The sequence below is a fragment of the Salvelinus sp. IW2-2015 genome, linkage group LG13, assembly GCF_002910315.2.
Source record: "Salvelinus sp. IW2-2015 linkage group LG13, ASM291031v2, whole genome shotgun sequence".
NCBI classification, from domain to species: domain Eukaryota; kingdom Metazoa; phylum Chordata; class Actinopteri; order Salmoniformes; family Salmonidae; genus Salvelinus; species Salvelinus sp. IW2-2015.
In genome coordinates this window covers 29,286,680-29,311,316 of record NC_036853.1, presented here as the reverse complement: position 1 = coordinate 29,311,316, position 24,637 = coordinate 29,286,680, and the positions used below count along the sequence as shown (strand labels likewise).

Genomic DNA, 24,637 nt, shown 5'->3' with positions numbered 1-24,637 from the left:
TAACAGAAATTTGCATCCTGTAGCACAAACTGTTCTGGGACAGTAAAGTCCATGGAGAATAAGAGCACCTCCTCCCAGCTGCCCACTGCACTGAGGCTAGGAAACACTGTCATCACCGAAAAATCCAGATAGCTGATGTTCTGAAAGAGTTCCAAATCTGGACCCCTACAAATCAGCTGGTCTAGACAATCTGGACCCTCTCTTTCTAAAATTATCCAACGCAATTGTTGCAACCCCTATTACTAGCCTGTTCAACCTCTCTTTCGTATCGTCTGAGATCCCCAAAGATTGGAAAGCTGCCGCAGTCATCCTCTTCAAAGGGGGAGACACTCTAGACCCAAACTGCTACAGAACTATATCTATCCTACCCTGCCTTTCTAAGGTCTTTGAAAGCCAAGTTAACAAACAGATCAACGACCATTTCCAATCCCACCGTACCTTCTCCGCTATGCATTCTAGTTTCCGAGCTGGTCATGGGTGCACATCAGCCACGCTCAAGGTCCTAAACGATATCATAACCACCACCGATAAAAGACAATACTGTGCAGCCGTTTTTATCGACCTGGCCAAGGTTTTCGACTCTGTCAATCACAACATTCTTATTGGCAGACTCAACAGCCTTGGTTTTTCAAATTACTGCCTCGCCTGGTTCACCAACTGCTTCTCAGAGTTCAGTGTGTCAAATCGGAGTTCCTGTTGTTCGTACCTCTGGCAGTCTTTATGGGGATACCACAGTGTTCAATTCTCGGGCCGACTCTTTTCTCTGTATACATCAATGATTTTGCTCTTGCTGCGGGTGATTCTCTGATCCACCTCTATTCTGTCGACACCATTATGTGTACTTCTGGCCCTTCTTGGACACTGTGTTAATTAACCTCCAGACGAGCTTCAATGCCATACAAAACTCCTTCCGTGGCCTTCAACTGCTTTTAAATGCAAGTGAAACTAAATGCATGCTCTTCAACTGATTGCTGGCCCCACCTGCCCGCCAGTCCAGCATCACCTACTCTGAACGGTTCTGACAATTACAAATACCTCGGTGTCTGGTTAGCCTGTAAACTCTCCTTCCAGACGCGCATTAAGCATCTCCAATCCATAATTAAATCTAGAATCGGCTTCCTATTTCACAACAAAGCATCCTTCACTCATGCTGCCAAACACACCCTCGTAAAACTGACAATCCTACTGATCCTTGACTTCGGTGATGTAATTTACAAAATAGCCTCCAACACTCAGACTACATCCAATTTGCTGAGTAATCACAGTGCCATCTGTTTTGTCACCAAATCACCATATACTACCCACCACTGCGACCTGTTTGCGCTCGTTGGTTGGCCCTCGCTTCATATTCGTCGCCGGACCCACTGGTTCCAGGTCATCGATAAGTCTTTGCGAGATAAAGCGCGGCCTTATCTCAGCTTACTGGTCACCATAGCAGCACCCACCCGTAGCATGCGCTCCAGCAGGTTTATTTCACTGGTCACCCTCAAAGCCAATTCCTCCTTTGGCCGCCTTTCCTTCCAGTTCTCTGCTGCCAATGACTGGGTCGAATTGCAAAAATCACTGAAGCTGGAGACCCATATCTCCCTAACTAACTTTAAGCATCAGCTGTCAGAGCAGCTCACAGATCACTGCACCTGTACATAGCCCACCTGTACTGTACATAGCCCATCTGTAAATAGCCCATCCAACTACCTCATCCCCGTATTGTTTTTTTGTTGCTCCTTTTTACCCCAGTATCTCTACTTGCACATTCATCTTCTGCACATCTATCACTCCAGTGTTTAATTGCTAAATTGCAATTACTTCACCACTACAGCCTGTTTATTGCTTTACCTCCCTAATCTTACCTCATTTGCACACACTGTATATAGATTTTTTCTATTGTGTTATTGCCTGTACGTTTGTTTATTCCATGTGTAACTCTGTTGTTTGTGTCGCACTGCTTTGCTTTATCTTGGCCAGGTTGCAGTTGTAAACTTGTTCTCAACTGGTTCAATGAGGTGAAATAAAATAAAACATTTGCTCATTGGAGATCGAATGAGATCAAATTGTGGCACTTTTGAAAAGCCATATCATTCTATTTTAGAAAGTAATACATTTTTCTGTTAAAGGACCTTTCACATTTTACAGAATGTGCCTGATCATCTGTTTAAATCAAATGTTTTACTTGTAATGTGGTTTCTGTAGGTACAATTATGGTGAGCCGGCTGCATTACTAAGCACGACGATTATGAGTTGGAAATGCATTACATGAACTCAATCTCAATCCCTCCACCCGTTTCTCTTTTTACCATCCCTCCATCTAACTTCTGCTCTCCTTCTGTCACTCCACTCATGTCCTCTGCTTTCCTCCATCTCAAACCCCTCTCTCTCTCCCTAGTCACAGGGTGCTGCGTCACACAGTATTTATTTGTGCGAGTCGTTCGCTGTCTGTTCGGGCCACAGCTTGTCGTAGTAACACACTGCCTGAGGAGGAGGAGGAGAGGAACGGCAGCATGCTGGTGTTTGTTGACGTGGAGAACATCAACTCGGTGAGCTCCACAAGCATGCTATATACACACACTAACACGTTCCATTGTAATACTCATACACACACATACTATTTCAGTCACACAATCACTCGCTGTTAAGCTGATGTTTGATGGAACATTGTTATTCAAGGTTCCGCTTTTGTGTAATGTACAAGTATGCTGATGTGAAGATTTGATGTACACATGAAGGTTATGACAGACATTGCTGTTCAATGTGTTGACTTTAAATGCTGGTCGTTATGATACATATTTGCGCTCTCTCCCTCTCTACAGAGCGAGGCTGGGGTGCGTGAGTTTCACATTGCCCAGGTCTCTAGCAGCAGTAAACAGTGGAGACTACACAAGTGTATAAACCCAGCAGAAGACAAAGGTTTGTCCCTCTCTGCTCTCCGTAGCCATCTCAGAAGGGACTACAAATAGTCTTAAACTCATTTACTGGATGACTAACATTTCGGTCTCAGCTTTTGATTTGTGCATTTCCATTCAAAGATGCTTGACTTAAGAAGTTTCAGTTTGTGGCATTTCACTCTTTTCTCTTAATTCTTTCACTCTGTGTCTTTCTGTCATTTAATTTGGAAGGATTTGATTTAGATTTTTGTGTTGCTGAGGAGTCTATCACTAGGTGATATCTTGTCTGTGGAAACTAAGTCATTTCCTAGTTAGCCATGTGGCAGACTGGCTTAGGAATGTTTCACTTCATCCACTGGATTGGTTTGATGTGTTGGGTTGTGTTGCACAGCTGTTAAGTTCATTAGATTGATGCCTTTTGGTGGTTTGATCAGTGAGGTTTACTTGTTTGGAGGGGCTACCTTGATTTGACTATTTAATTTATCCTTTATTTAACTAAGCAAGTAAGAACAATTTCTTATTTACAATGACGGCCTACCCCGGCCAAACCCGGACGTCACTGGGCCAATTGTACGCCGCCCTATGGGACTCCCAATCACTGCCGGATGTGATGCAGCCTGGATTCGAACCAGGTACTGCAGTGATGCATGCCTCTTGCACTGAGATGCAGTGTCTTAGACCACTGTGCCACTCAGGAGCCCTTCATTTGGTCTATGCTCCTAAGTCACAGAACATTTTAGAATCACATTTTAGTCATTTAATAGACAGTCTTATCCAGAGTGGCTTACAATTGGTGGCTTTTTATGCTATCCAATAGTTATGCAACCGCCCCCCATTCAGCCACAAGCGTTAGTGAGGTCGGGTACTGTTGGGTGATTAGGCCTAGCTCGCAGTCGGCATTCCAATTCATCCCAAAGGTGTTCGATGGGGTTGAGGTCAGGGCTCTATGCAGGCCAGTTTTTTTTCTTAAAGTTTTTCCACACCGATCTCGACAAACCATTTCTGTATGGACATCGCTTTGTGCACGGGGGTCTGGGGCTGATTTTCATGTTTCGGGCTAGGCCCCTTAGTTCCAGTGAAGCAAAATCCTGTCATGCTGAAACAGGAAAGGGTCTTCCCCAAACTGTTGCCACAAAGTTGGAAGCACAATCATCTACAAAATTTCCCCATGGGGACAATAAAGTAAGTAAGTAAGAATGTCATTGTATGCTATGGCGTTAAGATTTTGCTTCACTGGAACTAAGGGGCCTAGCCCGAAACATGAAAAACAGCTCCAGACCATTATTCCTCCTCCACTAAACTTTACAGTTGTCACTATGCATTCGGGCAGGTAGCGTTCTCCTGGCATTCACCAAACCCACATTCGTCCGTCAGACTGCCAGATGGTGAAGCGTGATTCATCACTCCAGAGAATGCGTTTCTACTGCTCCAGAGTCCAATAGCGGCGAGCTTTACACCACTCCAGCTGACGCTTGGCATTGCTCATGGTGATCTTATGCTTGTGTGAGGCTGCTCGGCCATGCAAACCCATTTCATGAAGCTCCCAACGAACAGTTATTGTGCTGACGTTGCTTCTATAGGCAGTTTGGAACTTGGCAGTACAGTTGAAGTCGGAAGTTTACATACACTTAGGTTGGCGTCATTAAAACTCGTTTTTCAACCACTCCACACATTTCTTGTTAACGAACTATAGATTTGGCAAGTCGGTTAGGACATCTACTTTGTGCATGACACAAGTCATTTTTCCAACAATTGTTTACAGACAGATTATTTCACTTCTAATTCACTATCACAATTCCAGTGGGTCATAGTGACATAATTTGAGTCAATTGGATGTGTACCTGTGGATGTATTTCAAGGCCTAGCTTCAAACTCAGTGCCTCTTTGCTTGACATCATGGGAAAATCAAAAGAAATCAGCCAAGACCTCAGAAAATAATTGTAGACCTCCACATCATTTGAGTCAATTGGAGTCGTACCTGTGGATGTACCTCCTTCCGTCATACCGCTCCGGAAGGAGTCGCGTTCTATCTCAAGAGATGAATGTATTTTGGTGCTAAAAGTGCAAATCAATCCCAGAACAACAGCAAAGGACCTTGTGAAGATGCTGGAGGAAACGGGTACAAAAGTATCTATATCCACATAACTTGAAAGGCTGCTCAGCAAGAAAGAAGCCACTGCTCCAAAACCGCAATAAAAAAGCCAGACTACGGTTTGCAACTGCACATGGGGACATGAATAGTACTTTTTGGAGAAATGTCCTCTGGTCTGATGAAACAAAAATATAACTGTTTGGCCGTAATGACCATCGTTATGTTTGGAGGAAGTGGTGATCCTAACTGACCTTAGACAGGGAATTTTTACGAGGATTAAATGTCAGGAATTGTCAAACTGAGTTTAAATATATTTGGCTAAGGTGTATGTAAACTTCAGACTTCAACTGTATGTGTCACTACCGCGCTTCATTACTCGCCGCTCCTGTTCTGTGAGCTTGTTTGGCTTACCACTTCGTTGCTGAGACATTGTTTCTCCTAGACATTTCCACTTCACAATAACAGCACTTACAGTTGACCAGGGCATCTCTAGCAGGGCAGAAATTTGACCAATTGACTTGTTGGAAAGGTGGCATCCTATGATGGTGCCACGTTGAAAGTCACTGAGCTCTTCAGTAAGGCCATTCTACTGCCGATATTTGTCTATGGAGTTTGCATGACTGTGTGCTCGATTTTAAACACCTGTCAGCAACAGGTGTGGCTGAAATGGCAGAAACCACAAATTTGAAGCGGTGTCCACACTTTTGTCTGTATATATAGTGTACCTTGATTCAGATCCAGGTCATGTTATTCAGCTCTCTGCGAGGCTGGTTAAACTATCCCCGTGGGAACCAGCTTCATGACTGATGACCAGTGGCATGGTCGGTGGCCAGGACACATAGCCGAGTGCAGAGTGAACTTTAAGCCACCCCCTTTGCTCAGTGTGTTATATTATAGTTTCAGGAATCACCACACACACCACAGGGGTGGCATGTCTGGAAGTCGGTCACTTTGCTCATTTTTGCTCTGTTATACCGCCACAATTCCATGTCTGATAAGGTGGCAGTGACCAGAACAGAGTGGAAAAGAGAACCCCCCAGCACAGTAGACTTGCCCCCATAACATTACACATTCACATTTAATCAGAATGGCTATCTGTGGGGGTTATTCTTCCTCTAGTCTGTGTGTCTTGCAGACAGCTGCCCCAGTAGGTGTGCTACGCCACACTGCTGACGAGCTAATTAGCCACAGCAGGATGACTCGATAATGCACACAGCGTCAATATCCACACTCCTCTGCCAATACTATCTCTTATCCTTTCCTCCCCCTCTTTCCATTGTTCTCCCTCTTCCTTTCTGTGTTCCTCTGCGATCATACTAGTTCACAGCCTGCGGCTGGCGTAGAAGTGCTAGTTGGCTCCATACAATACATTAAGCTACATCATGTTTTCCTTCTATAATAGTAATTGCTGTTTGTTAATAGGGATGGGAATTGCCAAGGATCTCACATTATGATATTATCACAACACTTAGGTGCCGATATGTAATGAGATTCTCACGTTTCTATATGTATTGCGATTCAATACTGCAATTTGATGTTCCAAACATATTGCTCACTATGTCTGCTGTAGAGAGACTTCTACTTCAGGGGTAGTAGAAGTGATGAAAATGTGTTGGTTCACTAGAAAAAAAGTGGAAAACAAGCTATAGGATGAAGAAAATAATAAAGTATTGACACAGGTACAGCCGACTAGCGCTTGGTAAGGCTACATACAGTAGCAAATATATATATAACATATTAATGGACAGCATTTTTTTGCTTTTCTATCAATAACAAGGACATTTCTAAATACACACACACACACTACTGTTCAAAAGTTTGGGGTCACTTAGAAATGACCTTGTTTTTGATAGAAAAGCAACAAAATAATTCATTTAAATAACATAGAATTGATCAGAAATACAGTGCGCCTTGCATTCTAAATAAGTCAGTGTCACAAGCAAAGCACCCCCTCCATGCTTCACTGTGGGAACCACACATGCGGAGATCATCCATTCACCTACTCTGCGTCTCACAAAGACACGGCGGTTGGAACCAAAAGTCTAAAATTTCGACTAAACAGACCAAAGGACACATTCTTCCGGTCTAATGTCCATTGCTTGTGTTTCTTCGACCAAGCAAATCTCTACTACTTATTGGTGTCCTTTAGTATTGTCTTCTTTGCAGCATTTCGACCATGAAGGCCTAATTCACGCAGTCTCGTCTGACCAGTTGGATGTTAAGATGTGTCTGTTCATTTAACTTTGAAGCATTTTTTTGGGCTGCAATTTCTGAGGTTGGCAACTGTAATGAACTTATCCTCTGCAGCAGAGGTAATCTCTAGGTCTTCCTTTCCTGTGGTGGTCCTCATGATAGTCAGTTTCATCATAGCTCTTGATGGTTTTTGCGACTGCACTTGAAGAAACTTTCAAAGTTCTTGGAAGTTTTCCGGATTGACTGACCTTCATAATATGGGCTTGGTCTTTCACCAAATAGGGCTATCTTCTGTACTCGACTCCTACCTTGTCACAACTGATTGGCTCAGACGCATTAAGGAGGAAAGAAATTCCACAATTAACTTTTATCAAGGCACACCTGTTAATTGAAATACATTCCAGGTGACTACCTCCATGAAGCAGGTTGTGGAAATGCCAAGAGTGTGCAAAGCTGTCACCAAGGCAAATAGTGGCTACTATGAAGAATCCAAAATTGAAAATATATTTCGATTTAGCACTTATTTTGGTTACTACATGATTCCATATGTGTTGTTTCACAGTTTTCACAGTTCCACAGGCTTCACTATTATTCCACAATGTAGAAAATATAAAAAATAAAAACCCTGGAATGAGTAGGAGTGTCCAAAACAGGAAAACCTTCCTAATAGTGAGTTGACAGCCTCAATTTGTCAGGGCATGGATTCTAGGTGTCGAAAGCATTCCAAGGGGATTCTGGCCCATGTTGACAACTGTGGGAAGCATTGGTCAAGTTGACTGGATGTCCTTTGGGTGGTGGACTATTCTTGATACACACCAACTGTTGATCATGAAAAACCCAGCACCGTTGCCGTTCTTGACAGACTCACTGGATTTAATAGGTGACGTCAATAAGGGATTATAGCTTTAACCTGGTCAGTCTGTCATGGAAAGAGCAAGTGTTCCTAATGTTTCATTGTGTAAACTTTTTTTTCTTTTTTTTTTTTTTACAAAATTCGAGTTAAATATTATGTCTAAAAAATAATAACATGATAAGTAACTTGTTTCCCCCCCACCACTATTTGTTAATCACACACACATATCCGTGGGCTTAGAACACAAATCGCGCACACACTATCCACTTAGAACTGAGCTGCAGATGGCCCATAATGGTAATCAGTGAGCTGAAAAGAACATCAATGTGTTAGAACATTAGATGGCTTTTATAGCTTTGTGTGTGCGCATGCAGGGAGAGCAGCCAACCTGTTAGCTCTCTGAATCATCACCCACTCTTAGACTTTAATTGGTTAACTTAACAATTGACATTTTAAAATATGCTCTTTGTTAGCAGTAAAGAGAGCTGGCCTTGTCTGATACATAGCTAAATCATTTATTAGCATGCCTTCATACAGTCCAAGGGTGCGTTTTTTTATTTTTTTTATTTAACTAGGCAAGTCCGTTAAGAACAAATTATTATTTACAATGACGGCAAGGCAAAAACCCTCCAGCGGGGACGGGGGCTGGGATTAATAATATGACAACTCACATCACGACAACACAAGACTACATAAATAGAGACCTAAGAAGACAACACAGCATTGTAGCAACATGGCAGCAGCACAAAGCATAGTACAAACATTAGTGGGCAGATAACAGCACAAAGGGCAAGAAGTTAGAGACAACAATACATCACGCAAAGCAGCCAAAACTGTCAGTAAGTGTCCATGATTTGAGTCTTTGAATTAAGACATTGAGATAAAACTGTCCAGTTTGAGTGTTTGTTGCAGGTCATTCCAGTCTCTAGATGCAGCCAACTGAAAAGACGAGCGACCCAGTGATGTGTGCGCTTTGGGGACCTTTAACAGAATATGACGGGCAGAACGGGTGTTGTATGTGGAGGATGAGGGCTGCAGTAAATATCTTAGATAGGGTGGAGTGAGGCCTAAGAGGGTTTTATAAATRAGCATCAACCAGTGGTTCTTGCGACGGATATACAGAGATTACCAGTTTACAGAAGAGTATAGAGTGCAGTGATGTGTCCTATAAGGCGCATTGGTGGCAAATCTGATGGCCGAATGGTAAAGAACATCTAGCCACTTGAGAGCACCCTTACCTGCCGATCTATAAATGATATGTCTGTAATCTAGCATGGGTAGGATGGTCATCTGAATCAGGGTTAGTTTGGCAGCTGGAGTGAAAGAGGAGCGATTACGATAGATGAAACCAAGTCTAGGTTTAACTTTAGCCTGCAGCTTTGATATGTGCTGAGAGAAGGACAGTGTACCGTCTAGCCATACTCCCAAGTACTTATATGAGGTGACTACCTCAAGCTCTCAACCATCAGAGGTAGTAATCACACCTGTGGGGAGAGGGGCATTCTTCTTACCAAACCACATGACCTTTGTTTTGGAGGTGTTCAGAACAAGGTTAAGGGTAGACTAAGCTTGTTGGATACTAAAATTCTTTGTTGTAGAGCATTTAACAAAACATCCCGGGGAGGGGCCAGCTGAGCATGACTATCATCTACATATATATGGATGAGAGAGCTTCCTTCTGCCTGAGCTATGTTGATGTAAATTGAGAAGAGCGTGGGGCCTAGGATCGAGCCTTGGGGTACACCCTTGGTGACAGGCAGTGGCTGAGACAGCAGCTGTTCTGACTTCATACACTGCACTCTTTGAGAGCGGTAGTTAGCAAACCAGGCCAAAGACCCCTCGGAGACACCAATACTCCTTAGCCGGCCCACAAGAATGGAATGGTATCAAAAGCTTTTGTCAAGTCAATAAAAATAGAATCAAGGGCAATTGTGACATTGAGGACTTTTGAGGTTGCAGTGACACATACATAACCTGAGTGGAAACCAGATTGCATACCAGAGAGAATACTATAGACATCAAGAAAGCAAGTCAATTGATTATTGACAAGTTTTCCAACACCTTTGGTAAACAGGGAAAAATAGAAATAGGCCTGTAACAGTTAGGATCAGCTTGATCTCCCCCTTTTAAATAAAGGATGAACTGTGGCTGCCTTCCAAGAGATGAGGAAATGTTGGACAGGCAAGGAGGCATGTCTGAGTCAAATAGGAATCCTGACTTAATGAAGTGATTTAAAAAGCTCAGCCATGTGCTTCTTGTCAGTAACAACCACATCATCAACGTTAAGGGACATGGGCAGCTGTGAGGACGAGGGTTTATTCTCCAGGTCTTTAATCGTTTTCCAGATCTTCTTGGGGTTAGACCCACAGAGAGAACTGCTCCTTAAAGTAACTAGCTTTGGCCTTCCGGATAGTCTAAGTGCACTTATTTCTCATTTGCCTGAACGAGAGCCAGTCAGCCTGAGTGTATGCGTGTGCCGAGCCTTTCGCCAAATGCAATTCTTGAAGTGGAGTAACTGCCAGATCACGGTCGAGCCAGGGGCTGAACCTGTTTTTCATTTTCATTTTCTTAATGGATGCGTGTTTGTTAACAATGTCACTGAAAATATCAAAAAGAAGGTTCAAGTGTCTTCGACAGAAGGGATCAAGCTGATTCCATACCTGTTTAGAGGCCAGGTCATAAAGAACGTCTTACTCATTCAAGTTTTTAGCAAGCGTCTATGACCAATCAAGACAGGTCGTTTCACTGATCAGCCATTACGAACACAGGCTGTAAAACAGTGGTTACTAAGGTCATTACAGAAAACACCAGACTGATACCTCTCAGGATAATTTGTGAGGATAACATCGAGGAGAGTAGCCTTTTCTGAGTGTTTTGAGTCATACCTTGTGGGATTGGTAATCTGGGGAAGATTTGGGGAGTCCCATTGCTTTAGCACTTGGTCAAGTGGTTTAGGCATGTCCCAGTTTAGATCACCTAGCAGGACAAATTCAGACTCAGTGTAAGGGGCCAGGAGAGAGCTTAGGGCATATAGGGTACAGGCTGGTGCTGATAGAGGACGATAACACCCAGCAACAGTCAACAAAGAGCTATTTGAAGGTTTAATGCTTAAAACCAGCAAATCAAATTGTTTGGGGACAGACTTGGTGGAGACAACCGAGCACTGAAGGGGATCCTTGGTAAAGATTGCCACACCTTTGGAAGATCTGTCTTGCCGAAAAAGGTTATAACCAGAAAGGTTAACATCAGTATTCAAAACTTTCTTAATAAGGGACCGTACATTTGCAATATGGAGATCCTCATCGATCATATGGGAAATGCCACTCCCCTCCCTTATGTAGGTAATAAGCTTCTAGTGTTAACGTGCAGAAAACCCGGGCTTTTACGAGAGCAGAAATCAGTGAAGCAAATATCAAAGCACAAGTCAGAATTGTGGCTAGAAACAGTAGATGGGTCAGGGTTGTGTACATGCACATTTCCAGATATCATCAATAGTAATACAATCAAGGCATGGCAGAGGACAGGGAGAGCTCTGCGGTGTTGATTTATGACATTTGAATGTGTATTAGATGGCAACAAGATCATATTATACAGCAATTTCATCAGTTAACATGAATGGCGAGAAGCTGGCGAGAAGTGGTTAGAATAGGATGGGAGGCCAGCAGTCTGCATAACCAATAGAGAGTCAGAGTCCTGAGTGTGGGAACAAACATAGTCTGTCCCATGGTTGGGTAAAGAAAGTTCGTAGCCAGCAAAGCATGCAGGAGGCAAATAGCAAAATGCACAAGAAAACAAATATAACGATTCGGGGCTAGCCATTGTAAGTTCAGAGTTACCTGCCCCAACAGTGCCTGTGTGCTGGAGGTGAGCAAAAGCTCGGGAGAGAGGGGGGAGTGTGGTAGGGGCAACAACCAGGGCAGACTTTGAACAGATCACCAGGTGGAATCCAAGCAGCAGTGTAGCAGGCAACTGGAGTAGGTGCCACACCCACTTGGGAAAAGCTTTAATTTCTGGAGGCAGATTTCTTGTATTAAAAAAAAATGCCAGCAGATGGTCTCTGAACAGCAGGAGGGGGCTTCCATGCCCCTGGATTTGGGAAGGATTAGCCTGCCATTTGTTGGGCTCATGCTTCGACACCTCTCACTTCATACCTCAGGGCTAATTGAAGTTGTATCTGGTCTGTCTCAGTTCCAGGTTGGATGGTGTCCTTGGTATTATTAATCCTTCCAGGTAATTTTGTCCAAAATTAGGTTGTAGGTTTGGAGTTTTGATCTGGAGGGAAGGTTTTGCTGTGTGGGGTAGCATCCTGTATATGTCCCTCCCGAAAAAATCCAAGTTTAAAACATGTTGGAAAATGTGAGAGCTCACATGCAGCTGTGTCTATCTCACGCTCTCCCCCTCACTGTGTATATGTAGTGTGTGTCATGATCATGATGTTTTGATAGTTGTTCTTAGAGGCTTTCTGAGTTACTGTAAGAATGCTGTTCAAGAGTGTTTGTTAGAGTTCAGAGAGGGAGGTCTTTCCTTTCATCCTCCTCTTGTTGTCATTCCAGACTGCAAACTCACCAGCAGAGAGAGAGGAAAGCTGTGCTTCAGAGCAACACGATGCAAACCCCTGCAAGGTAACATGATACGCATGCATGCACACATCACACACACACACACACACACACACTACCAGCAATATCGGTCAATATGGAGAATCTCTTTTCTCTCTCATGCCTGTTTTTAACTTCTGTTTTTCAGTTCCCTTGAAGGCAGCAGAGAAATACACATTTGCAGACCTGAGCCTTGGGAATGAACTGGTATGTGGAGGAAACACATTGTTGTTATCTGTGACTGTCAATGTTGTCATGTTATTGCTGTGAATGCATTATAAAAGAGGGGAAAAAACGATCAGCCTTTCCCTTCCTCTCAACGTCTGGTGTCTCCTCTCCTCAGATCATCACCTCCACCACTCCATGTGCAGATTTCTTCTTCCGGAGGTGTCAGCCCTTGGAGTCACTGAGACCTCCCGTTGCCATGGAGATACAGGGGAGACATTCCAGGAGTCAGGGGGTGGGGCATGGGGGCGGGGCCAAGGATATAGCGGGCGTGGTCAGGAAGTGTAACGAGGTGGACCTCGACATCATCATCCTCTGGAAGGTAAAACCACAGAATTAAAGGGACTCTTACCATTACTAAACTCAGCAAAAAAAGAAACTTCCCTTTTTCAGGACCCTGTCTTTCAAAGATAATTTGTAAAAATCCAAATAACTTCACAGATCTTCATTGTAAAGGKTTTAAACACTGTTGCCCATGCTTGTTCCATGAACCATAAACAATTAATGAACATGCACCTGTGGAATGTTGTTAAGACACCAACAGCTTACAGACGGCAGGCAATTAAGGTCACAGTTATGAAAACGTAGGACACTAAAGAGGCCTTTGGACTGACTCTGAAAAACACCAAAAGAAAGATGCCCAGGGTCCCTTATCTGTGTGAATGTGCCTTAGGCATGCTGCAAGGAGGCATGAGGACTGCAGATGTGGCAAGGGCAATAAACTGCAATGTCCGTACTGTCAGACGCCTAAGACAGCGCTACAGGGAGACAGGACGGACAGCTGATCGTCCTCGCAATGGCAGACCACGTGTAACAACACCTGCACAGGATCGGTACATCCGAACATCACACCTGCGGGACAGGTACAGGATGGCAACAACTGCCCGAGTTACACCAGGAACGCACAATCCCTCCGTCAGTGCTCAGACTGTCCGCAATAGGCTGAGAGAGGCTGGACTGAGTGCTTGTAGGCCTGTTGTAAAGCAGGTCCTCACCAGACATCATCAGCAACAATGTCGCTTATGGGCACAAACCCACCGTCGCTGGACCAGACAGGACTGGCAAAAAGTACTCTTCACTGACGAGTCGCGGTTTTGTCTCACCAGGGGTGATGGTCGGATTCGCGTTTATTGAAGGGATGAGCGTTAAACCGAGGCCTGTACTCTGGAGAGTGATCGATTTGGAGGTGGAGGGTCCATCATGGTCTGGGGCGGTGTGTCACAGCATCATCGGACTGAGCGTGTTGTCATTGCAGGCAATCTCAATGCTGTGCGTTACAGGGAAGACATGTGGTACCCTTCCTGCAGGCTCATCCTGACATGACCCTCCAGCATGACAATGCCACCAGCCATACTGCTCGTTCTGTGCATAATTTCCTCCAAGACAGGAATGTCAGTGTTCTGCCATGGCCAGCGAAGAGCCCGGATCTCAATCCCATTGAGCACGTCTGGGACCTGTTGGATCGGTGGGTGAGGGCTAGGGCCATTCCCCCCAGAAATGTCTGGGAACTTGTAGGTGCCTTGGTGGAAGAGTGGGGCAACCTCTCACAGCAAGAACTGGCAAATCTGGTGCAGTCCATGAGGAGGAGATGCACTGCAGTACTTAGTATCTGGTGTGGCCACCTGCTGCCATTGACTGTTACTTTTGATTTTGACCCCCCTTTGTTCAGGGATACATTATTAAATTTCTGTTCGTCACATGTCTGTGGAACTTGTCCAGTTTGTCTGTTGTTGAATCTTATGTTCATACAAATATCTACACGTTAAGTTTGCTGAAAATAAACGCAGTTGACAGTGAGAGGACGTTTCTTTTTTTGCTGAGTTTACTTAGTAGTAGTACGACTATTACTAGTAGTAATACGACTACAGAATTTAAATAGACCTCAAATGCGATTAATACTAATATTGTACTAGCCATTAGTAGCCATATATAGGGCTGTGGTATTACACAGTGCACAAAACATTAGCAACACCTGCTCTTTCCATGACAGACTGACCAGGTGAATGATCCCTTATTGATGTCACTTGTCAAATCCACTTCAATCAGTGTAGATGGGGAGGAGACAGGCTCAACAGGGCTTGACATTAACCTTTGTCTGTGTGCCCGGGACAAATTAAAAACATTGTTAGACAAGAAGAATATAGATTTAAATTGTCCCAAGACAAGTAAAAGAAAAAAAATATCACACAAAAATCATAATATCAAACAATTAGACACTGAGCCATTTCTGATGAATGTATTGCTCAATGTCCTCCCACTGTCTGCAGAGCGCATCGGAGTATAGTTATTGTAGGGATGCATTGGCAGGCACGAGCTGTCTTTCAATCATACAGTTTTTGAGATCAAAGCGAGCCACGTGTGCACATTTGTTCATAAACACTACATGACCAAAAGTCACGTYGAACTTCTCGTTCCAAAATCATGGGCATTAATATGGATTTCGTCCTCCCTTTGCTGCWTTAACAGCCCAGTCTTCTGGGAAGGCTTTCCACAAGATGTTGGAACATTGCTGCGGGGACTTGTTCCCATTCAGCCACGTCGGGCACTGATCTGGGMCATTAGGCCTGGCTCGCAGTTTGCGTTCCAGTTCATCCCAAAGGTGTTTGATGGAGTTGAGGTCAGGGTTATGTGCAGGCCAGTCAAGTTCTTCCACACCGATCTCGGCTAACCATTTCTTTATGGACCTCACTTTGTGCACAGGGGAATTGTCATGCAGAAACAGGAAAGGGCCTTCTACAAACTGTTGCCACAAAGTTGGAAGCACAGAATTATCTGTCTAGAATATCATTGTATGCTATAGCGTTAAGATTGTTCCTTCACTGAAACTAAGGGGTCTAGCCCGAACCAGATGAGGTGTGATTCATCACTTCTGAGAACGCATTTTCACTGCTCCAGTGTCCAATGGAGGCGAGTTTTAGACCACTCCAGCCGATGCTTGGCATTGCCCATGGTGATCTTCGTCTTGTGTGCGGCTGCTCAGACATGAAATCCCATTTCATGAAGCTCCCGACGAACAGTTATTGTGCTGAGGTTGCTTCCAGAGGCAGTTTGTAACTCGGTAGTGAGGGTCACAACCGCGCTTCATCACTCGCCGCTCCTGTTCTGTGAGCTTGTTTGGCCTACGACTTTGTGGCTGAGCCGTTGTTTCTCCTAGACATTTCCACTTCACAATAACAGCACTTACAGTTGACCAGGGAAGCTCTAGCAGGGCAGAAATTTGACGAACTGACTTGTTGGAAAGGTGGCGTCTTATGACGGTGCCACTTTGAAAGTCACTGAGTTCTTAAGTAAGACCATTCTACTGCCAATGTTTGTCTATGGAGATTGCATGGCTGTGTGCAACAGGTGTGGCTGAAATAGCTGAATCCACTCATTTGAAGGGGCGTCCATATGTTTTTGTATTTAGATTCGCTACAGGCTGCCCAGCAAGAACAAGGCAGACGTGTSCATATACAGAGTTTAATTGGCTCATGGTCAGCACCACACATTAGAACACACAGGCTWGAAGTGAGCTTCATGTTACAATTAGGAATGGACTTGTGGTTCTGAAAGGTAAGAACCAGTATATGTTGTTAAGCTATGCAGTAGGAATATCTACTCAGGAAAGAATCGCATAGCATTAGGGATGCCCCGATATGAAAGTTTTGGCCGATACCGATATCCGGTATTTTCCTTGCCMCMAAAAAATWACGATTCCGATACCGGCCTTTTTAAGCATTCTGGTACTGTTAAATAGTTAACACACACGGTRAAAGGTAAAGAGGCTCAGAGAGAATGCCACCGAGTACTTTTAAGTTTTAACCCCACGGTTTATGTCGGCAGTTTTGTTGAGCAGGCGTTTCAATGCCTTGACCGAGGGTATCACGTCTGCTGCAGACGCAGTTGATTATCTTATGTCTCGAGTCAGTTGTTCGAATGGCRCTAGGAGTGTGTTCATGTTTCCAAGTTTTAATGGCATGTTCTCCATTGAAATGGCAGCAGYRRTATGAGAACCAGCACATTCTTGAGCATGCAATACGGCTTTCCTCAGTACGAAATCCTCGTCAACCCACTGTGCTGTCRGACTTAGCATGCTCATGGKGCTGACATCGCTGGTCCAAATGTCAGTCGTGAAGCTAAAAGCCAACATCATCCACGACAGAGAACGGTTGATTCTCAAGGGCAATGAATTCAATTATCTTGGCGTTAATGGGTTWCGCTTTCGAGTTGTCTCGCTGAAATGTTCTTACTCTTTCAAATGACTGCTCAACTTGAACTTGTTTAGTTGTTTGAAGTGTATTGTATTTTTTGTGGCGTCATTGTCATCTACTTACGTTAWATACGTATGCACATCAGCTTTGACATTGGTTTTGTACATCGCCTTTAAACTAGACATCGGGCCGATGCCGATGTTGGCATTTTTAGTTAAAATTGTCCAATTCCGATATGCTCACCGATATATTGTGCATCTATACAGGGATATACTGGTAACCTAGTGGTTAGGGGGCGGCAGGTAGCCTAGTGATTAGAGAGTTGGACTAGTAACCGAAAGGTTGCAAGATGGAATCACCGAGCTGACAAGGTAAAAATCTGTCGTTCTGCCCCTGAACAAGGCAGTTAACCCACTGTTCCTAGGCCGTCATTGAAAATACAAATTCGTTCTTATCTGACTTGCCTAGTTAAATAAAGGTAAAAAAAAAAAAAAAAACAGTCACATACCAGCATACATTAACAGCAGTATATGTATAAACATCTCACAGGAGAGAGAACTTACTTAGACATGATTTATGGCCCTTGCTCTCAGGACTGGTGGTGTTCTTATCTGATCTTTTTCTGGTGCCATAGAGTCAAATCTCACTGCGCATGCAGAGCCGAGGACAGACTGAAACTTCTAGAATCTCGCATCATGACTTAAAGATGCACTACTATGCAGAAGTCACTCCGCCATTTCCTGGTTGCTACAATTCTAATAGTTTGCTTAATTCCAGTTTGTGTCAAAACAAGCAGGTATAGTGTAGAGCCAGGGTGTCAAACTCAAATACCCAGTGGGCCAAAATGTAAAACCTGAACAAAGTCGCGGGCCAACATTGAACAAATTAACCTTTTAATATGGACCCAAACAAGTTGCTTTAACATTGAATATGGAACAAGCATCGCTATTACCATACAATATATAATTTAATAGTGGAGACATGCAAAATCGAATTTCAAATGAAAAAACACATCAATGGCATTAATTTATTAAATAAATAAAATTTAAATAAAAATCGTATGCCTCTTTCTATTTGCAGCCTTCTGATTTAAATACCAAAATAAACTTTTTAAACTTTTTCCACTGGCTAATAATTTTACAAATAAAATGATAATAAATCAATCAACCATTCAAGCCCATGCCTTGTAGCAAGAAAAAGTGCACAAAGAAAACGTTAATTATTGCACACTGATCTAATCTTTTTCACGAACTCTCCCTCATTAAAGGGCCGGGCTGATTTTGCGATCTCTGCTGCCACTATATAACTAGCCTTTACAGCAGCCTCACTTTGTGATGTGGCTTTTTTGAACAATTCTGTTGTGAAACCAAACTTCTTTTCATCTCCTCTACTTTCTGGCTCCTTTGAGTCATGTCCAGGTCCTTGTATTTGTCAATGTGTTTCGTTTCATAGTGTCGTTGTACTCCTTACTTACAGCCACTTGACTCACAAAACAAGACAAACAGGTTTGTCTTTTACATATCAAACAGACATTCTGCCTCCCACTTGTCCAGAAAGCTCCTGTTTTCTGCCTTTCTTTTCGCCATTTTTGGGAAGGGATAGCGCGCTGACAGTTGTAGCGTCTATGTTGCTATGACTAGAGTGGGCGTTTCTGGGTCCTGTCCTGATTGGCGCGCGAAAACAACAGCAGAGCATATGGGATTCGTAGTATTAGCGGTGAATGCGCTAGTAGTAATTTGGTATTGTCTCGCGGGCCAAATATAATTACGGCCCGCGGGCCAGAGTTTGACACCCATGGTGTAGAGCATCATTGTACCATCCAAACAGCTGTGAAATATATTTTCCATAACCAAAAACATTTTATTTTCAGCTTTTTGAAACTGGTGTACAAAACAGAAGGTAAAACGCAAAAACTGAACTTAAGAACGGGAAGCATAAAAATAGCACGCATAGAACTTATCTACCGCTTTTTTAGACTTGCTTTGAATGAGAATGACAGATCTATAACTCTTTCTATGTGAAATTGGTCGGGTTGCCCAAAAAGTTACATATTTCAGGTTTAACAGTAGCGCAAACTGTGAAAGCGCAGAGGTAAAGTGCGCATTACAGGCTATAGGGAATAACCATCTCTATACAAGAACATCTGTTGCACAACACTCATGCATTCAATTCAATACAGGCCCTTATAAAMGACATGCACATTGAGTGTCTGAAATGTACATACGCTCCAGCGGTACTATACAGCTACAGTCACATGCGCAGACCTAGCCTTTTTTATGTGCTCCATTGTTCCATTGTTTAATTATGCATTAGTAAAATGCACTCTTTATGCTAAGTTTTTATTGAGGTATTTGCTGTTGTTTTGCTTTTGGCATCAGGCCAATGATGTTGCTAGTTGTAGAAAGGCCTATGATAGTTGACAATATTTATTTGTTTGTTTACAGGCATTTGTTGTTGAGGACAACAAGCAGGTGATCCTAGAGGGACAGCTTCATGTGGCCCTACAGACCATCGACAAAGAGGCCTGCTCTTTGACACAGAAAGAGGTACACAAATGTATTGAGAAACAATTGTAAACAGTCAAATCACCATTTTGTTCTGTGTAGTGTACACACARGCTGAATAACTATACACACTCCTRGACTCCTTTGCATTGCGACTCAAGCACAAACAAAACAAAGCGATCCTACTTCTTGGAGAATGCACTCTCTCTCWTTCACTACCTAAAAGCCCCTATATCTTCCTGCCAATGTCCAACAGGGCACTGAGTGTTTACTTGGCCACCTCCCAAACACCCTGTAAGCTGTGGGGACAGGGTGACAATGGAAAGCTTGGTATGTCGGACTCAGGCCTGGTAGAGGTTTTTACAGGGTTAGTGTCTACTCTGACCTATGCTCCTCATGGGTGTATAGGCCAACATGAGTAAGGAAGGGTCTACTCTACACAGATGAGTGATTAAGAGGCAGGCCCATGCTTTGCTATCTCAAAGCTGAGTGGAAGATTTTTTTTCAATTATTTTTATTTAACAAACTTTATTGATCCCCAGAGGTAAAATTCAATTGGTCACCACTCACCAGCATAGGAGACATACAGTAAGGGAGGCAATATACTGTACACAAATACATCAACACATATACAATGCATTCGGAAAGTTCAGCCCCCTKGACATTTTCCACATTTTGTTCCGTTACAGCCTTAATCTAAAATGGATTCAATTGTTTTTTCCCTCATTARTCTACACAAAATACACCATAAAGACAAAGCAAGAACAGGTTTTTAGAATTGTTTGCAAAAACGGAAATATTACATTTACATAAGTATTCAGAACCTTTACTCAGGACTTTGTTGAAGCACCTTTGGTAGTGATTTACAGCCTCAAGTCTTCTTGGGTATGACTCYACAAGCTTGGCACGCCTGCATTTTTGGAGTTTGTTCCATTATTCTCTGCAGATCCTCTCAAGCAATGTCAGGTTCGAAGGGGAGCGTCGCTGCACAGCTATTATCAGGTCTCTCCAGAGATGTTCGATCGGATTCAAGTCCGGCCTCTGGATAGGCCACTCAAGGACATTCAGAAACTTGTCCTGAAGCCACTCCTGTGTTGTCTTGCCTGTGTGCTTAGGGTTGTTGTCCTGTTGGAAGGTGAACCTTTGCCCCAGTCTGAGGTCCTGAGCACTCTGGAGCAGGTTTTCAATAAGGATCTCTCTGTACTTTGCTCTGTTAATCTTTCCCTCGATCCTGACTAGTCTCCCAGTCCCTGCYGCTGAAAAACATCCCCACCGCATGATGTTGCCACCACCATGCTTCACGGTAGAAATGGTGCCAGGTTTCCTCCGGACATAATGCTTGGCATTCAGGTCAAAGAGTTCAATCTTGGTTTCATCAGACGAGAGAATMTTGTTTCTCATAGTGAGAATTTTTTAGGTGCCTTTTGGCAACTCCAAGCTGGCTGTTGTGCCTTTTACTTAGTGGCTTCCGTGTGGCCACTCTAGCATAAAGGCCTGATTGGTGGAGTGCTGCAGAGATGGTTGTCCTTCTGTARGGTTTTTCAATCTCCGAAAAGGAACTCTGGAGTTCTGTCAGTGTCCACAGGATGAGTGTCCACAGGAAACAGGATGCACCGGAGATAATTTTCGAGTCTCATAGCAAAGGGTCTGAATACTTATGTAAATGTATTTCTGTTTTTAACACATTTGCTCACATTTCTAACCTGTTTTCGCTTTGTCATTWTGGGGTATTGTGTGTAGATTGAGGATAATATTTAAATACATTTTAGAATAAGGCTGTAACGTAACACAATGTGGGAAAAGTAAAGGGATCTGAATACTTTCCGAATGCACTATGCATCGGCAGTGTGTTTGAGGTAAAGGTGTTGACGTTTGCTCTTCCTGCGTCCTGATCTGATTTGTGTTCCTCTGTCCTGTTGTAGGATGCTCAGGAGATGGTGCTGCTGAAGTTTAAACCGGAGCTGCCGCCTCCAATGACACGGCCCTCCATTGAACAACTCTCCCACCTCATCAAGACCAACCTGCAGTACCCAGAGAGCTACAGCCACCCCTTCAATCAGAAGAGGTAGCACACACGCGTAACATGATCAGCTAGCCAAACAATATTATTACCAAACCAAAAAATAGCATATTGAGAGTAATTTAAAACAGCCAGCGACATGTGCTCACAGTCTTCAGCTATGTAATGGTACAAGCATTGACTGCAGCGGTGGTCCGTGTTATGCGACTGAAAAGTTCTATGCGGTGAAGAAAGGGAGACATGATTAATGGTGTAAAARAATATATATTTATGTCTCTTTTGGCTCTTTTCCCCCCCTGTAGTCTGTGTATGGTTCCAGTCACTTTGACTCTGTCTAACTGCTCCMTGGCTCAAGTTGATGTCATCATTGACCTACGCCACAAAACTACCAGGTAAACATAACACAAACTCACTCTGTACTGTTAAATCTGCCATCTGTTCCTCATGTCCCTGACAATGTTTACCTGATAAACGGCATTCTATTTATCCTCCTGGTTTGAGTGAGCTTTCGATTTTCTTCTCCTCTCCCTCTGCCGTCATCCCTCTTTCTCTCTAACTTTTCTCCCATCCCTCTCCTCCCTCCATCAGCCCCGAGTCTCTTGARGTGCACGGTTCGTTTACATGGCTGGGCCAAACGCAATTCAAGCTGCAGTTGGGGGCACAAGAAGTGATGCGAGTGCAGCTGCGAGCTTGCTTCCTGCATGCGGGCGTCTATAATCTGGGAACGCCACGGGTCTTTGCCAAACTGGCGGACCAGGGAGCTATGTGTGAGACCAGCCAGCAGACGGCCACGCCAGCACTCATCATCATCATCAACAGCACCTGAACATTGTCCCGCCCCATCATCAATAGCCAATTAACCATCTGTCAATCATCACTACCAAGGCTCCAGAGTCCCCCATTGGTTGGCAACAACAGGGTTGAGAGACGCACCCAGCAAGAAATATCTTCCACATCCCATCTTTCCACCCAGTTTCAAATCACCCACTCCCCGCCCTAAAAAGTTGACACATTTTTCCAATTGTGTAAAAACAAAATGGAATGTTCAAATTAAATTGTGCATCAGTTCAGCTTGTAACCACTTTGATGGTCCGACTGTTAACTATTTTATGTCCCAGCAACAAAGCAAAACATCATAGACTTACATGTGGAAGAAGGAACTATTTTCTCTCTCTCTGCATATGAGTCTATCATCTCAGTGGAGGCGCTTTGGATTTGACCTTTTTTTATTTTATGAAATCAACCCGTGAAAGGGAAGGACACAGAACAGACAAAGACAATGACCTGTCTCCTATGGTAACGGTGGCATCTGTCTGCCGCCAGAGATTTTTATTTTATTTTTACTGTTGAAAAACGAATCACAGGGTGTTGAGTTATCACAGTAGTGATTGCATTGTTTACTTCCTGGATTAACCTGGATGAGGAAGTAGGAAGAGCTACCCCACATGGACCAGACTGTCGGCACATCACAAACCCTTTAGAATATGAACCAGAGGTTGACCACTATACTATGATAAATGAATCCTTTGACTGACAGGCCCTGATGCTGCCTGCCCCACCTGTCTGTTGTTGGTCTGTAGTCCATCTGGATTTACTGTGCTGTCAGTCCCCACGAGCACACATGTAATTTTCTACAAAACAAACTAATGAATCAATCAAATCAATATGTTCCCTATACTTCTCCCTCATTGGCCCTCCTCCACCTTGTGATCAAGCTGTTATTTAAATGTATGTATTTACTCAACTGCTTTTCAGATGAAAATKATGTATTATATTTATAACAAATTTACTGTAAATAGAAATAAAACGTAACCAATGATATGGGCTGTGAGATACAGTAACTGTCTCCTCTGTATGGTGAAATGTGTGGACGACGTGGTGATTTGTAATACTTTTCAGGGCAAGTTTTATTTWGCATTCCAAATGGCACCCTGTTCCATATATATTACACTACTTTTGACTAGATCTCAATGTGTACTATAAAGGGAATAGCGTKYCATTTGGGAAAAAGACTTAATGACTGTCTCTGATGCAGTGAATATAGTTCGACCCTCAATTAGCTTATCTCTGTAGATCTGCTCCGTCTCTTAATGCCAACTCTGTTTTAAGTGCATTAGGAGCGATGTCTTTGTCAAGCTGTCCTCTGTCGCTATATCTCCCTGATAGACGCACATCAGTGTAAGTGTGTGTATCTCAGTATCAGTTTTAGTCAAATGGATTCTCTAATCGCCGAATACTAATTATTTCTGGAAAGATTGTGTCTAACAGATGCAATTTGAACATTTGTAAAATATTACAAATGATATTGTAAAATGGTGTTTAAAAGTATGCCTAGCCAGGAGCTTTCACATTCAAGGATGCACAGAGAAACTAGTAGATCTGCTGACACAAGCAGCTGACATGCATATCTGGGCAAAGCTTAAAACATGAGATATTTAATTCAGAAGTTTTAGTGTGAAGTTGCCATTCTTTAATAAAGCATTAATAATCTTGTTGGTACCTAATAAATTAACAGAAGTTAAGTTGTAAAGTCCCCTGTGGTTCTCTACATTCTTGGGGAAAGAAGGGTTTCTACAGGCTTATCCTTGTAGTAGAATAACCCTTTACAGGGTTCTTCCTAGAACCATAAAGGCAATTCGTATTCCAATTCCAACCTTGCCTTGAGGCCACAGGTATGTGATGAAAGCAACCACAAAACAGGGAATCCAAAGCTCAGATTGTGTAAAAATAGACATTTCTTTTCCAAAGGTAATTTMATAGGCTATATTCCATCGATGAGCGAAGTGCCCAGGAAAGGCTCCATAATCCTTTTAAATACCTGTGATGAACATAATAGAAAACCAAAAAACATGACTTCATGAAGCAATATTTATTCTTATATTCTATATTTTTCTAAATGGAGCAAAATAATAAATATAGCATGAATAAAGTGTGAATTTGGCTCCAACAAACTCTTTCACCTGCAAGGAAAATGAAAGTGAGTCATTCAGGTCTATCATTACCATCTTAACACCATCAGTCCTGGACTAAACTTCTGTGGCCTTTGTCACAGGATCAGGGTGAAGTCCACTCAGACAAAT

General features: G+C 43.2%; 1 protein-coding gene across 1 annotated transcript in view; it reads left to right on the top strand.

Annotated features, from left to right (window-relative positions):
- LOC111971168 (trafficking protein particle complex subunit 8) overlaps positions 1-22,950 on the top strand; it is a 69,016-nt gene extending 46,066 nt beyond the window's left edge. The window contains exons 22-30 of the mRNA XM_023997954.2: positions 2,384-2,534; positions 2,808-2,904; positions 12,574-12,642; positions 12,767-12,825; positions 12,962-13,165; positions 19,478-19,579; positions 21,460-21,602; positions 21,860-21,949; positions 22,146-22,950. Coding sequence (XP_023853722.1) covers positions 2,384-2,534; positions 2,808-2,904; positions 12,574-12,642; positions 12,767-12,825; positions 12,962-13,165; positions 19,478-19,579; positions 21,460-21,602; positions 21,860-21,949; positions 22,146-22,383 — 1,153 coding nt within the window. The 3' untranslated portion in view covers positions 22,384-22,950. The remainder of the gene's footprint in view (positions 1-2,383; positions 2,535-2,807; positions 2,905-12,573; positions 12,643-12,766; positions 12,826-12,961; positions 13,166-19,477; positions 19,580-21,459; positions 21,603-21,859; positions 21,950-22,145) is intronic.
- The last annotated feature ends 1,687 nt before the right edge of the window (positions 22,951-24,637 follow it).